Here is a 12,562-nt window from a genome sequence, read left to right as displayed (position 1 = left end):
CAGCTTGATTTTGCAGAAGGAAAAAAAACCAAGCACTGACTGCTGTTACTCATCTTTGCTCACAGAGGTGTTGGTGTGGATGTGTGCCTGGCCTGAGAGAGGATGAATGCACACATTTCCACAGAATGGAAACACAAATGGGGCAAAACWACTTAGAGAGCTTATTGCACTGCCATGCTGGGGAAACGTTTGCTACAGTCCTGCTGGCTTTCTCACTGGCAGAATGAGAGCTTACAAAGCCYCAGCAGGCAGCACATGCAGGACTTRGTGGTGACATRTAGATTTCCATTCTATCTGAACTCTCATCTCTGCATCAGATGAAAGAAGGTTGTCCCAATTTGAGCAGGGTAACTTGTATTCATAGCCAAATCTATTWTTCATTTTCTTCCTAACCTGTTCTTTTCTGCATATTGATTTACTTCCCTTGACAACACATTATGTACAMATTTTCTGTGCCATTTAATAGACCATTACATGACAAAACTCTCAGGCAGTGTTTATAGGTTCAGAAATTACAGTGAAAGTCTTTTTGGGTATTTAACCAGGAACTGATCATAAATTTTAAGTATCTCTCAAACCACACACTACAGGTAGCGCCATCTCTAGCTACAGCTGTGTTCTGCTTAAAAGTTGATCTTAGAACAGTTATTTGAGGGCACGAAAAAGCACATTGATGAAAAGTGTAACCTGACAGCATGGCTTGATCATCCCCCATTTTCAGCAGAAATTGAACACCAAGCACTGTCTGAGCTCCAAGTGCATCTGTCTGGAAACATATGARTAAAATTTTGATATATGTAGTCCTTGTCTTTGACCTTCTACACAATGATAAATTTCAGTTAGTRTTCATAGCAGTTAAAATTCAGTCACTTTAAAGTTCACAGAAAGCACTGCAAATAGAAACAGATTAAGTTTAAAGAGCATTTTCAGATCCTTTTTGGCTATTTCTCTTCACCTGGACATAATATTGGGGGCTGGAAATTTTTTTGAGACATTTACACTCAAATGTCCGGACTCTGAAAATATTTTACATCCTCATTGCTTATAATGAACTCACTCAAGCTGTCCCAATTATTTACGTTAAACAAATCAAATAAATTGTACTGAACTGATCCAGATGAAGAGGAATAATCTTTATGGAAAGCTATACATTCTCTCTAATAAACAAATAGCCATGGTAAAAAGCTGCATTTCTGCTCTTTACCTAATGGGTTCAGGATCAAAARTAAACTTCCTGAACACATCAAGTGTGATAAAATGTAAACAAATAGTCTGACATGACAGAATGCACATCAGCCAATGTCTCTGAGGAGTAAAGTTTTTTTAAAGAAAATGTAGAAGGATACTGTTTTTACCATTTTATATTAGTGTTAATCATCCCATTATAAAGTGATGCAGTTTTGTACATATTTACACTAAACAGAAGAATTGACTGAGTTTCCTGGAAAAGTGATAAATATTTCATTTTATTTGTAATACATATAAAGAACACTTTTTTGGTATTAAGTGAAACATTGAAAGGTGAATATCTAAGTGGAACAAAGAAATCGCATTCGATAAATTAAAAATCACATGAATCTACCTCATTATCAGCAAGCAGTTTGTGTGAGTAAAAGTTTGCATTTTTCTGCAGTGTACTCATAACAGCATGGAGCAATTGTGTTATAATAATCCACAACTATTTAAAAAATTGCTTCTCACTTACACCTTAGATTCTAGATATTTGTGAAATGTCTCTTTTTCAGTGGTGATGCTTCTGTCTGGAAGAGGCCTGGAGTGCTCACAGGCATTCAAGTCTTGGATACAATGGAGTCAAAGACACATCTAGACATTGCAAGGAGATTAAAGTTGATATTTATGTCTTCTGATTTGGAAGTCATTCATTTCTGCTTTCTGAAAAAGATGTTTTGGGTATGCCAGCATCTCATCAGTTTAGACTGAAGTCAGTCTCATGGTSTCATCTGTTCACATCCATTCTAGGTGTGGACAGATTCAGTGAAGATATCCAACAAATGATGGGCTTCAAACCAGGCCTCTACTGGAGATTGTGCTGGAAATTTGTTAGTCCTGCTTTTTTATTGGTAAGTGTTGATAATCATTTCATCCTGGAAAGAATASTGGTGTGTTGTTTCCCAGAACATACAACAGATGCCAACAACAAGACACCTATTGCTGTGCCAGATGCTGTCAGGATGAACAGACACTCCAACTGAAGTCTCTTTTCTCCTTGAAATTATATTATGGTTGTGTTTTGTAGAACACATTTCAGTTGTGAAAGAGAAGCTAATGGTGGCTGTGGTCTTGCTCTGTTCCTTCATTTTAAGACGATTTTAAGAAGGCAACTTGTCTTAGGGAAYACTGAACACTTGGGCAGTGCCCTCACTGTCCCTGCAGCACCTGTGCATACTAAACACAAACCATTCCCTTGGGAAAGTAAACTAGCCAGGGGTAAGAGATTGTGTTAGCAAGAATGTATTTGTCACTGGAGGATGCCAAGATMCCCAAATTGTGGGATGACACCTTAGAAAAACTAATATGCAACTACACATGCAATCAGCTGTGTGAAACACTGAAAACTTTTGTAAAATATACATTGTAAGCTGCCTTTTGTAATAAATAAGTTTTCTATTGCATTTGGGAAAAAAAAATCCCAAAGTGTGAATTTGGTTGCTTTGTGTAAAGGTTAGATTCAGCACTAACATACGGTTTAATATTGGAATCTCTTCCTATGCATATTTGTAAATCAAAAGGTCAGGATAATAATATGGAAATTTGACCTTGCTGTGATTTTAGGAGACAATAAATTGCATTAAGGCAGTGCATTCTTAAAGCAGTACTGGTATTTAAAATATACACTGGGTTGGCTTTTAGGACAGGTCCASTTTTTCTTTCAAATATAAAAGCTTATGACCCCAATTCATCCATAAGCGCCTACCAAGCCTGTATTAATTATCCTTCTAAACACGATTCTATGAAGGAGCAAGTTCCTTGTATGGAATTGTGTCCTGCAGTCAGAATGCTGACTCAAGCAGAATGGCAAAATGCTGGAGCAAACATCCTTAGGTTTTGTGCGCAAGGAGACAAGTTGAAAATTTAAACTTTATAATGAGAGCTGTAGCAATCTAGCTAAAGAGCCCATCAGTCTAAACTTCAGGTAGCTTCAGGTGGCTTGGTGAAAGAGCCTCAACATCCTCCTAGTAAAATCTAAAAACATAATGTTCAGAATAAATCTGTAGATAGCACAWCTCTCAGCCATCACAGTTCACCCCTTTTTTTCCATTTGGGAGCTCTTGAAGCTCTTTCTCCATATTGTCTGCAGCTATGCACATAATCCCAAGAAAAATCTCAAAATACCATTGGTAATTTTCTAACCAGATTTCACATTATCATCTTCCTTTAACTCACACTATCCCGGTGTAGCCTTTCAAACCCAAGGCTCAAAATATTTTAATTTGAAATTGAAGTATGGAGCAGAATGTATAGCCHCAAAGAACCAAATCAAGGAACTGTACATGTTGCACAAGCCATATGGATTTAACAGGACAGAAGTAGGCTGGTGCCCCACTCTTTCTTTCTTGCATCTAGAACTGGACAGGGCTGCACAGGAAGAAAAAAACAACTTTATATTTCAGGCTATAAATCTGCTCTACCTTTCCTCAGTAAATGTATCATGCTGGAATTTGCATTATGCCTCTCATTGAAAAATTGGTACAAAACTTCTAAAYTAAGTTTAATGTCCCTGGAAAACAAAGAAGSTTAAAACAATCRRTTTTGCAGGTTTTTCTTGACTACAKAATCCCTTTTTTTACATCTGAAACACTTGTTTAAATGAGGCAGTACAGATAATCACTTGAAGGTCCCATCAAAATTTCAAATAACCGTGTCCAGAGTGGCTAAAATGAACTGTTAATACTAGTAAATACATCAAGAAYTTCAACAGCTTAAGCAGTAAGAGGCCCAAAGTAAACAGGCTGAAGGTGAATATTGAAGCTGGTTTGAAATATACTTTAGTGTGGCTGCCTAATAAAGAGCCTGGAATCACTTTTCAAGTAAGGCTCTTCATCTTAAAACTGTGGTTCATTTTATGCTTTCTTCTCTAGTTTGTCGTGATAGTCAGCATAATAAATTTCAAGCCTCTGACCTACGATGACTACACCTTCCCTCTGTGGGCAAACCGCATTGGCTGGGGAATAGCATTATCCTCAATGATCCTTGTGCCCGCCTATATCATCTATAAATTTATGAATGTGCGTGGGACCTTTAAAGAAGTAAGTGGAACACTAATCAAATGTCATGAAATGTTGCTGTGAAATGAAATGGCTGGATCTAAGTTGGCAGTTTATTTCTCTGACTCCTGAAACTTATTACTTATGAGTGACCTTTTGAATCCATCTGTCAGGTGGATCGGTGGTTTGAGATAGGATTACTGCATTCTGTCTGAGTCTCCAGATAGAAATTGGCTTTCCAGAAAGCACCATAATAATTGTGAAAKATTATTTTTGATGCATGTAATTAATCCAGTTGATGAGATTAGATTGTTGTTATCAACAAAGAATGTACAAATTATGGCACCCTCATATTCAGCTATGAGGTGTGGTCTTCACACAGTTCTGCACTTTTCTTCATTTGTCAGTTCAAAATGGCACAGGATTAAGGTTCACTAACTATATCATTTTTATGACCTCTGTCTACATGCCCTCACTATTATCTGTAGTCTTAAAACTTCTAATGGTGCTCAGAAGCCTCCTCACCATTAAACAGCATAGTTTTTTTTTCTTATCATGTCATAATTTTATAACCTAATCTAGACCCACTGATTTACACCTTTCCTACATCTGCACTTACACAATGGTGCAGCAGGATATTGATGCTCTTAGGCAAATCATTGAACCAACACCACACACAGAATTAAACAGAAAATGGGAACTCAGCCTTTACATAGATAGGTCACATCCCCCTCACATTGACCTGGCAGACTCAAAAGGAGAAAGCTCTTGTTTCTGAAACATTACAGTCATCTCATGTAATGTTCACCTCAGAAAGGCACCCCAAAGTGGGAACTCCTCTTCAGCTGCCCTGTTTKCATCAGCTCCAACATGTTGATATTGTGCACAATTTCTAGATCTCATTTGTTTTGTTCCATCTGGGGGAGATGTTGCAAATCCATTTTCTAGAAGCATTTAAGTCTCAAAGAATAATTTGCTCAAGTTTACTGATATGGGGATGCAGAAGCCCTTGGCCAAAACCACATTCTCTCATTCATTTTAAAGTGTTAGCAAGTTCTGGTTTGTCTGTTCCTGCTCCTGCAAACAGCAACTCCCCAGTTTCCCCATGAGCATTATGCAAAAGGCTGATAGATTACATCCAAGTAACTCACACAAGATCTGATGCCCTAAACTGTGACCCTTAAAAGTATGGGGAAAGGTATAGTCTAATGGGAATTCCTTAAGTTGGTTGAAAGTTCCTAGTAAACCAAAATCGACATATGATCTCAAAGGGCACAGCATGGGGCAGACAGGGGAGATGAGAAGGGAAATACCAACACCTCCTTCCTCTCCCCTCTTCCAGCACTGACAGAAAAGCATGAACTTAGGGGATGTACGGCCTGTGATACCAACGTGTTCCTGATGTTCTTTTCTATATGCACTTGCTAAATATTTGGACTTAGTATTTGCATAAACTTTCTACTGTTGCTTCTAATATTAAAGGCTAACACCCCAGGGTTTATAACAGGCTTATTCTCCCAGTGACTGAGTAAAGGCACATGATGCAGAGATATTAAAGATTTAAGTTACCATTTTAAATAAAGTTCATGCTACTTCCCCACTATAGATTGGGGATTACACGCATAATCCCATTTCATATGGCTGACTTTTTYCTCTTCTTCCTTTCTGGTTTAGAGACTAGCTTACTGCATCACGCCTGAAAATGAGCACCAACTYGTGGCCCAAGGAAATGTCAGACAGTTTAAGGTTTGTACACCTTTTACAGGCTTCCTCTCCTGATACCTTTTGAGTCTTTAGCAACAACCACAGGTTTGCACCAATCTCCTCACAGTGAATGCCTTTGCAGKTCTGTAGTTCTATTTTTTCTGCCATCATGACAAGATGCAAAAGACTCAATATCATATGCATCAAGCTTTTTGAAGGCTTTTGGGATCTTCATTTTTTTACTAAGGATAACTCTCAGTTCAGGATCACCTGAATCCAGTATTTTAGGTTGTATTTGAATACAGTGCAATCTCACTAACAAAGGTATTTCCAAACTATCATGTGCATTTGAAGAGGCCATGGTGYCTCACTCAGTTACTGCACAGCAATCTGAAGTCATGGTGCCAAAACTGCAATTATGTCCCAACAACACAGGGTAAACAGCAAAACAAATCTCTAGTGTCAGAGCTTACCCATAATGTCACAAAATTCTGTACCAGGTCATGTGGCATTGGCTTTCCCCACAGGTCTAGAGYTGATTGAAAACACTGCTGCAGACTTCATAAGCCAAAAATACGCTATAGATTTCCAAATACTGCTTTCAKTTTAGCAAATAAAATGAGCTTATTGAAATAAACTCCTTTCTGTAGAAGATTAAAAGGATGCAAATGTGGATCCAAAGGATGCAAGCTTGTTACACTTATCAGCATTCATGCTGGACCACTTTCTGTCTGCAAAGTTGAAARCAACTAGAATTATGCACACCTCCACAAAATGTGACCCAGATTTTATAGTGGTGGTTTGTATGTTGATWTTGAAAAAATAAATCTGGCTTTTGCTTATTCTGAAAGATATTGTTTAAAGAAAATTTAGCTTCTAAAGGAAATAATCCATGTAGATTGATRGGATGCAGAATGAAAGCACAAGCAGGCTTCCTGTTTCATGACCACAATTTATTTGATGTGGCCAAGAATGTGTAATAGCACAGCACCTCTTCCTGTCTTCTCTTTCTCCTGTTTCTGTCCTCAGTTGTCAGATGATTTACTGTTCCTGCTGTAACTCAGTGTTTCCAGGGGCAGATGCTGCTGTGTGAAAGGGCTACAAAAAGTCATTCCTACACAGTACTGGTCTTCTGAACCCAGATCTATAATGACAAAAAGGTGAAGGTGGCAAATAATTTTTTAAAAGTTAGAAAAGGTTTTCCTCATAAATGAACTCCTAAAGTTACCTCCAAACATGCCAAACATGAGAGCATCTTAATTTGTGGCCTTTTTCAATGAACAGCTAGGAATGGCTTTGTAGTGTGAAAGCATAGTTAGTTTACAGTGTTTMAGTTTGTAAACCAAACACTGCCTCCTGTAACCAGATAAATAAAAATATTCCCATAAATTTCTGGCAGTTCTGATTTTTAAAACTGAATAAGCAGCTTTTATATTCAGCGTATTTCTCACTGCAAACTGGAATGCATAGAAATTTAGAGTTGATAATCCATCCATTATTTTGCAATCTCTTTGTAACTCTAGATTTGTCAAACAAGATATCTGTCAGCATCATCGTTTGAATCATTGATGTAATTTAACAACTACTTCTGTTTCTTTACAGCTCCAACACTGGCTAACAATATGACAACCAACAGGTCAAGGAAAAAACCCACGTTCAGCTAAACTGAGAATACAGAAAAGTCAAGTTCAAAGCTCCCTCACTCACTGCTTGGACCAGGCTGGCTCAGAGCTTATCCACTGACTCTTTGAGGGAAGACATCTGCTCTCTGTTGTCAATGCCTCCCTTCTATTACTTGGCTTCAAATGATCTTTAAAGACTCTGTTTAATTTTTCTTGCATCCTTTGGCGCCATGAGATCCCTACATGACCAAAACTTGTGAGTTTTGCTATTGGCAGAAGTGGAGGAGGGGGGAGCAGAGGAAAAAAGCAATCGGCATACGTTAAGTGCTTTTTTATTGTGAAGAAGTGAATTAAACTTTTCTGACAGTAATAATTACTTCAGATATTCATGCCACAACTATTTTAAACCAACAACACCTGAGCATTCTTAGATCTAAGGAAAGAGTACACCTCAGTTATGACAAAAGAGCAATTTTAACTATGTACTCATGTCATCAGCTTTCTTGCCATRCTGTCCTTTGGGATGTGAGTGCATCCTGCTCAAGTGAAGACTCGGTGCTTCATTTTCAGTGGTTTGTTTTTAGTTTCTTCTCTTGGTGAAGAACCAAGTCTTTGCTGTACTTGCCCATGCTGTTTTCAGTTTCATTGCACATCAGGAAGAGAATTCCTGTTGAGGTTACAAGTGCAGAACACAGGTAAATATCACAGTGTGCTTCATGAAAGAGATATTCCCTTATATCCACAGTTTAAGTGGCTTGATCATATAATCCACACTCGGCAGACTTTTCCAGCTAAGCATGAAAGTTACATGCACATAGCCAGACTCTCATCTTTTAGTTGTATTTCATTCTAAATAAAGAATGTAAAATACATAGGAAGAGATAATTTTTAGAATTATATAATTACCAAGTGGCACAAAAATACAAACTGGCTTTATTCTCCTGCTGTGAACATGCTACATTATAATTTAACYAGGRTTCAYCTACCAAAACATAGTAAGATTTTGYTGARTAATTTAAAAGGATATTTAGGCACACTCAGCTCTGTAAGCCTATTCTTTGGTAGTATTATGCAAAGTAGAAGATACAGAACAAACTCTGCATTTGGGTGCTGTTCTTATTCTGTGGTCACTTGTCACTGTAGTATCTTCCAGGTGATCACTACATTCAGTAGCTTTGAGTTAGTTCTTGTAGTTATTTATCTCTAGGTCTACAGTAATTTTTAGAGGCAGTAGCTTCTCAGCTGGATCCAACCCAGAGTTTACCTCTGGACATTACCTCTGATTTTTTTTGTCTCTATACATTCAATTCAACTTGTCTTTTAAATGTATGTAGTGCTTCCTCTTTTTAAAAATGCCTTTTAAATGGATGGGCCTTTTTTTATTTATAAAACAATTGTTGTTGAGTTGTTTTCTTTTTTAAAACAGCCAAGTTTAAAAGTGCCAAGTGCTTTTTGGCTTTTTCTATTTAAAATTGATTTATGTTCAAAATAATGAAAGGGAAATTTCTCTCCTTACTCATTCTTTTCCTCCAACATATTCAATACTTCAGAATGAATCAAGTGTTGTCCTTCTCTTGAAGAGTCTCTGTGACAAATAGTAGTTCTATTTAAACAGGGTTTTAAACCCAAAGAATACTTTCTTCAAATTATAAAGAAAGTCTTATTTTCTGGCCCAGCTGATGGCCAACAGCTGCTTAAACCCTGTTATTAAATATATTTCAATAATAAAGGAAATCCAAATGTTGCAGTTCTAATGCTGTAATCACACGAGAGGCTAAATAGTGAAAATATGTKGAAGGCTTCAAAAAAGTCATTCCAMCAACTTTCCAGCTAATCTCATTTTTATTGTTTGCTGAACTACATGAGAATCTCTTCATTGTTTTTAAGCCTGCTTTTCAACAATACAGCTGYTTCAGTCACTGGCTTGGCATGGCTCAAAAGCTTCTTAGCATAGATGTAATTACCAAGTTTTGAAACTCCTAGGGGCTGTTTAACGTGGAGCTTTAATGGGTTGTCATGTTACAGATTGTTTGGTTGTCTCATGATTGGAAGTGCTAAAAACCTACACCAGTGTTCACTCATGACACACCCTATCACCCCAACCCTAYAGCAACAACCCAGAAAAAATTACATTTCCTCACCACTCTGCTCTGAAATAGGAGSAAAGCTACCATAGCATGGCAGTGAAATCAGCTTTACCCATCATGTTTGGGTTTGATTGTATTTTTAATACCAACTCCCAAAGCAATTAACCTACTGCATTATKTTTTTTTCTGTTGCTGTACAACTTCTTAGGTTTAGTGTAGTATTTATAGCTCAGGACTACATTGCACTATTGCCACCTTGTTCTGAGGTTTATAGGTAAAGAAATTGCAATCTATACAGAAGACAAAAGTCATATCAAAGAAAGTAGGAATCTTATTACCAGAAGTACCCTGAATGAAAAAGACAATGCACAGTGCATGACTGCATAGGTAGACTCTAAATTCAAGATGTTGCCCAAAGAAAGTCTCCCCMCACATAATATGACTTCTGTCCTAGAGACAAATATCTTCACTTCTCCACAGAATAAGATGATGAACTACCTCATGCCTCTTGKATGATGAATGATGCCATTAGACACAAACTGGCATCTATTCAAATGACAAAAACTTTTGTGAAGACCAGGTTGTGCTCATTTCCTCCACTCAATGACATGGTACAGACAGTCCAATAAAAAGCCATAGCTCGGGCACCCCTCTCCTCTTAGGCACCTACTTTGGGCTCTCAAATACATTTTCAATATGGAAAATATCAAATACTACAAAGACACTCCTCCCTTCAGTTATAACACTTGTAATTAAAAACGAAAGACCAAAATGTCCAGTCAGGTCCTTATCATCCATGTCACTTAAATGCAAGTCTTCCCCTAACTCTGTCCTGATCTTTCAGCCCAGCACCTCCCCCTTTCCCTCAGCTGCACCTATTTCAGGAACAGACCCTCCCTGGGAATGCCACTGTCCCAGATATCCCTGTGGGATGGCAAGCATATGCTGACTGGGTAGGCAGCCCACTTTTAAAAGAAGAAAATTTTTGCTACAAGCTGATTTAAGACACAGAATCATCTGCTTACTAATTATGTTGGCTGTTTGGATAACTAACCTGTGGGAAGAATTCAGTGACACAATTAAAGAGCTCATCTGACAGCTCTAGAAAATATTCCCTCAAAAGCCTTTTCTTAATCTGATAAAAGAAGCAGCTGTCACACATCCATCTCTCTCTTCTGACCTTTCTTTTGACCAGTGAAAAAGACCTGCCTGTGATCCATAATGTTTCATCAATCCACAGAAAGCTTGTGAGCACCAAGAAAAGAGAGCCTCCATTCTCCCTTTGTACCCCTCCCTGCAATCATTCAGCCAGATAGTTCTTCACATGCTTGGAACTATTCTCAAGCTACATCACTAAAACTCCACAGATTTAGATTTCTGGAAGAAACAGTGGGCCTTTCAAGGCAATAGTCCAAAAAGCACTGTTATTTAGTACTGGGCCCCTGTTTGACCTGTATCTTTTTCGTCAGTCTTTTTTGTGTTCCACCTTCTCCTGAGACATACACCCTGGCAACACTTGAAAGACATCTTACCATAGTGAGGGATTCTGCAGGATGTCCAGCATTAAACATGATATTTTAAATATAGAATCTAGGAGAATTACTTGGCTGTTACTACTGTGCATGTTCCCTGACCGCACGTGCAATGTATGTTGGATGTACTTTTCCCAGAGGAAATTTCCTGTACTTGGTCATTTCTTCTCAGCAAAATACCATTTAAGTGTTATTATTTAAAAGGGTCGAGCCCAAACATTTTGTATATACATTCACTTCTTACGCTATTGTTTTGACATGAGTTAAGTTTATTTTGTACTGTTAGGTGGTGGGAGGCCACATCAAAAGTTCTTTTGCTGTTGATGTCTCTTTTGCAGTTCTTCCAATTCATACAGCATTAATTAGCAGATACTTGGTTTCATGGGAGTAGATAGCTTTCATTCATATCCCAGACTGCTTCACTAAGTTTCATGAGGAAATGGCAAATGTTTAAGCATTTATTTCCTAGGAATCAAATTAAAACTGCAATTTCAAAAGAGGTGAGATTTTAAAATATTTTATTTGCTGTGCCATTTTAAGACATTTCAAAATGAGCCTGAAGTACTCAGACATTAGAAAGCTCTCATAGTTCAACCAATGACAATAAATATCCCTACCTGCGGAAATTTTGCCAGAACTCTAAGCCTCTTGGAGCAGTGAAATAAGACCTTTTTTTTTGCTTTAATACACTTTATTTTCTCAGCACTAGGAGTATTCATGATCCACAGATCACTTTGTGTAAGAAATCAATTTTCTTAATGTAAAGGCTAACATGATGTTTCAGATTGGACCCCTGAACAACTTGGGAGACTTTCCTCTGACTCGTACCCATGCTCCTGTTGGTGTCTGTGTGCTTACCTAGCTGATCAGTGGAAAGTGAATCATTTCTACWGTGGCATTGGTCAAACTTTGACCTAATTTAGGTGCATCTAAATTCATCAGAGACTACTATAGAAAGCTACCAGGGCAATAAAAACATTCCAGTCAGTAAAAGAACATAACAGCATAATACAGTCACTTTTAAGTACAACATTTGATTGGTTTTCCATCAACATTAAAAACCAGAATGTGCTCAGATTGCAGTCACTGGGTGACTGACGAGCAGAAGCAAGCAGAAAAACTGAAGGCCACCAGAAGAGCATAAAAGGCACAAATATGATGGTGTTCAGTGAAAATGTGCATTTAGAAGGATATGGAGATGTGGGTGGTGCAGGAGAGCAGGGGAGAAATGGAGAGGTTTGAGTCTCAGTGCAGCAGTGCAGCCCTCGTGTACATTAACCATGACTGCATTCACTTCCATGAGAACGGGGGCCTTTCCTGCAACATTGGGTCACCTGTGTGCTTTGCTTTCCTCTTCCTTAAGATGTTTCTTTAGCTGCTGTGCTAAACAT

At 38.0% G+C, this 12,562-nt stretch overlaps 1 protein-coding gene across 1 annotated transcript in view; it reads left to right on the top strand.

Annotated features, from left to right (window-relative positions):
• The window catches only part of SLC6A2 (solute carrier family 6 member 2), a 51,406-nt gene extending 41,008 nt beyond the window's left edge, over positions 1 to 10,398 (top strand). Inside the window, exons 11-14 of the mRNA XM_057364623.1 lie at positions 1,981 to 2,081; positions 4,101 to 4,268; positions 5,901 to 5,972; positions 7,533 to 10,398. Of these exons, the coding sequence (XP_057220606.1) occupies positions 1,981 to 2,081; positions 4,101 to 4,268; positions 5,901 to 5,972; positions 7,533 to 7,556 (365 nt within the window). The 3' untranslated portion in view covers positions 7,557 to 10,398. The remainder of the gene's footprint in view (positions 1 to 1,980; positions 2,082 to 4,100; positions 4,269 to 5,900; positions 5,973 to 7,532) is intronic.
• Positions 10,399 to 12,562: the final 2,164 nt, after the last annotated feature.

This window comes from Malurus melanocephalus, unplaced genomic scaffold (genome assembly GCF_030028575.1).
Source record: "Malurus melanocephalus ecotype Western Australia unplaced genomic scaffold, MMel_1.1 scaffold_40, whole genome shotgun sequence".
Taxonomy (NCBI): Eukaryota; Metazoa; Chordata; class Aves; order Passeriformes; family Maluridae; genus Malurus; species Malurus melanocephalus.
The sequence above is the reverse complement of the archived record's forward strand: the minus strand, read 5'-3'. Positions and strand labels throughout refer to the sequence as shown.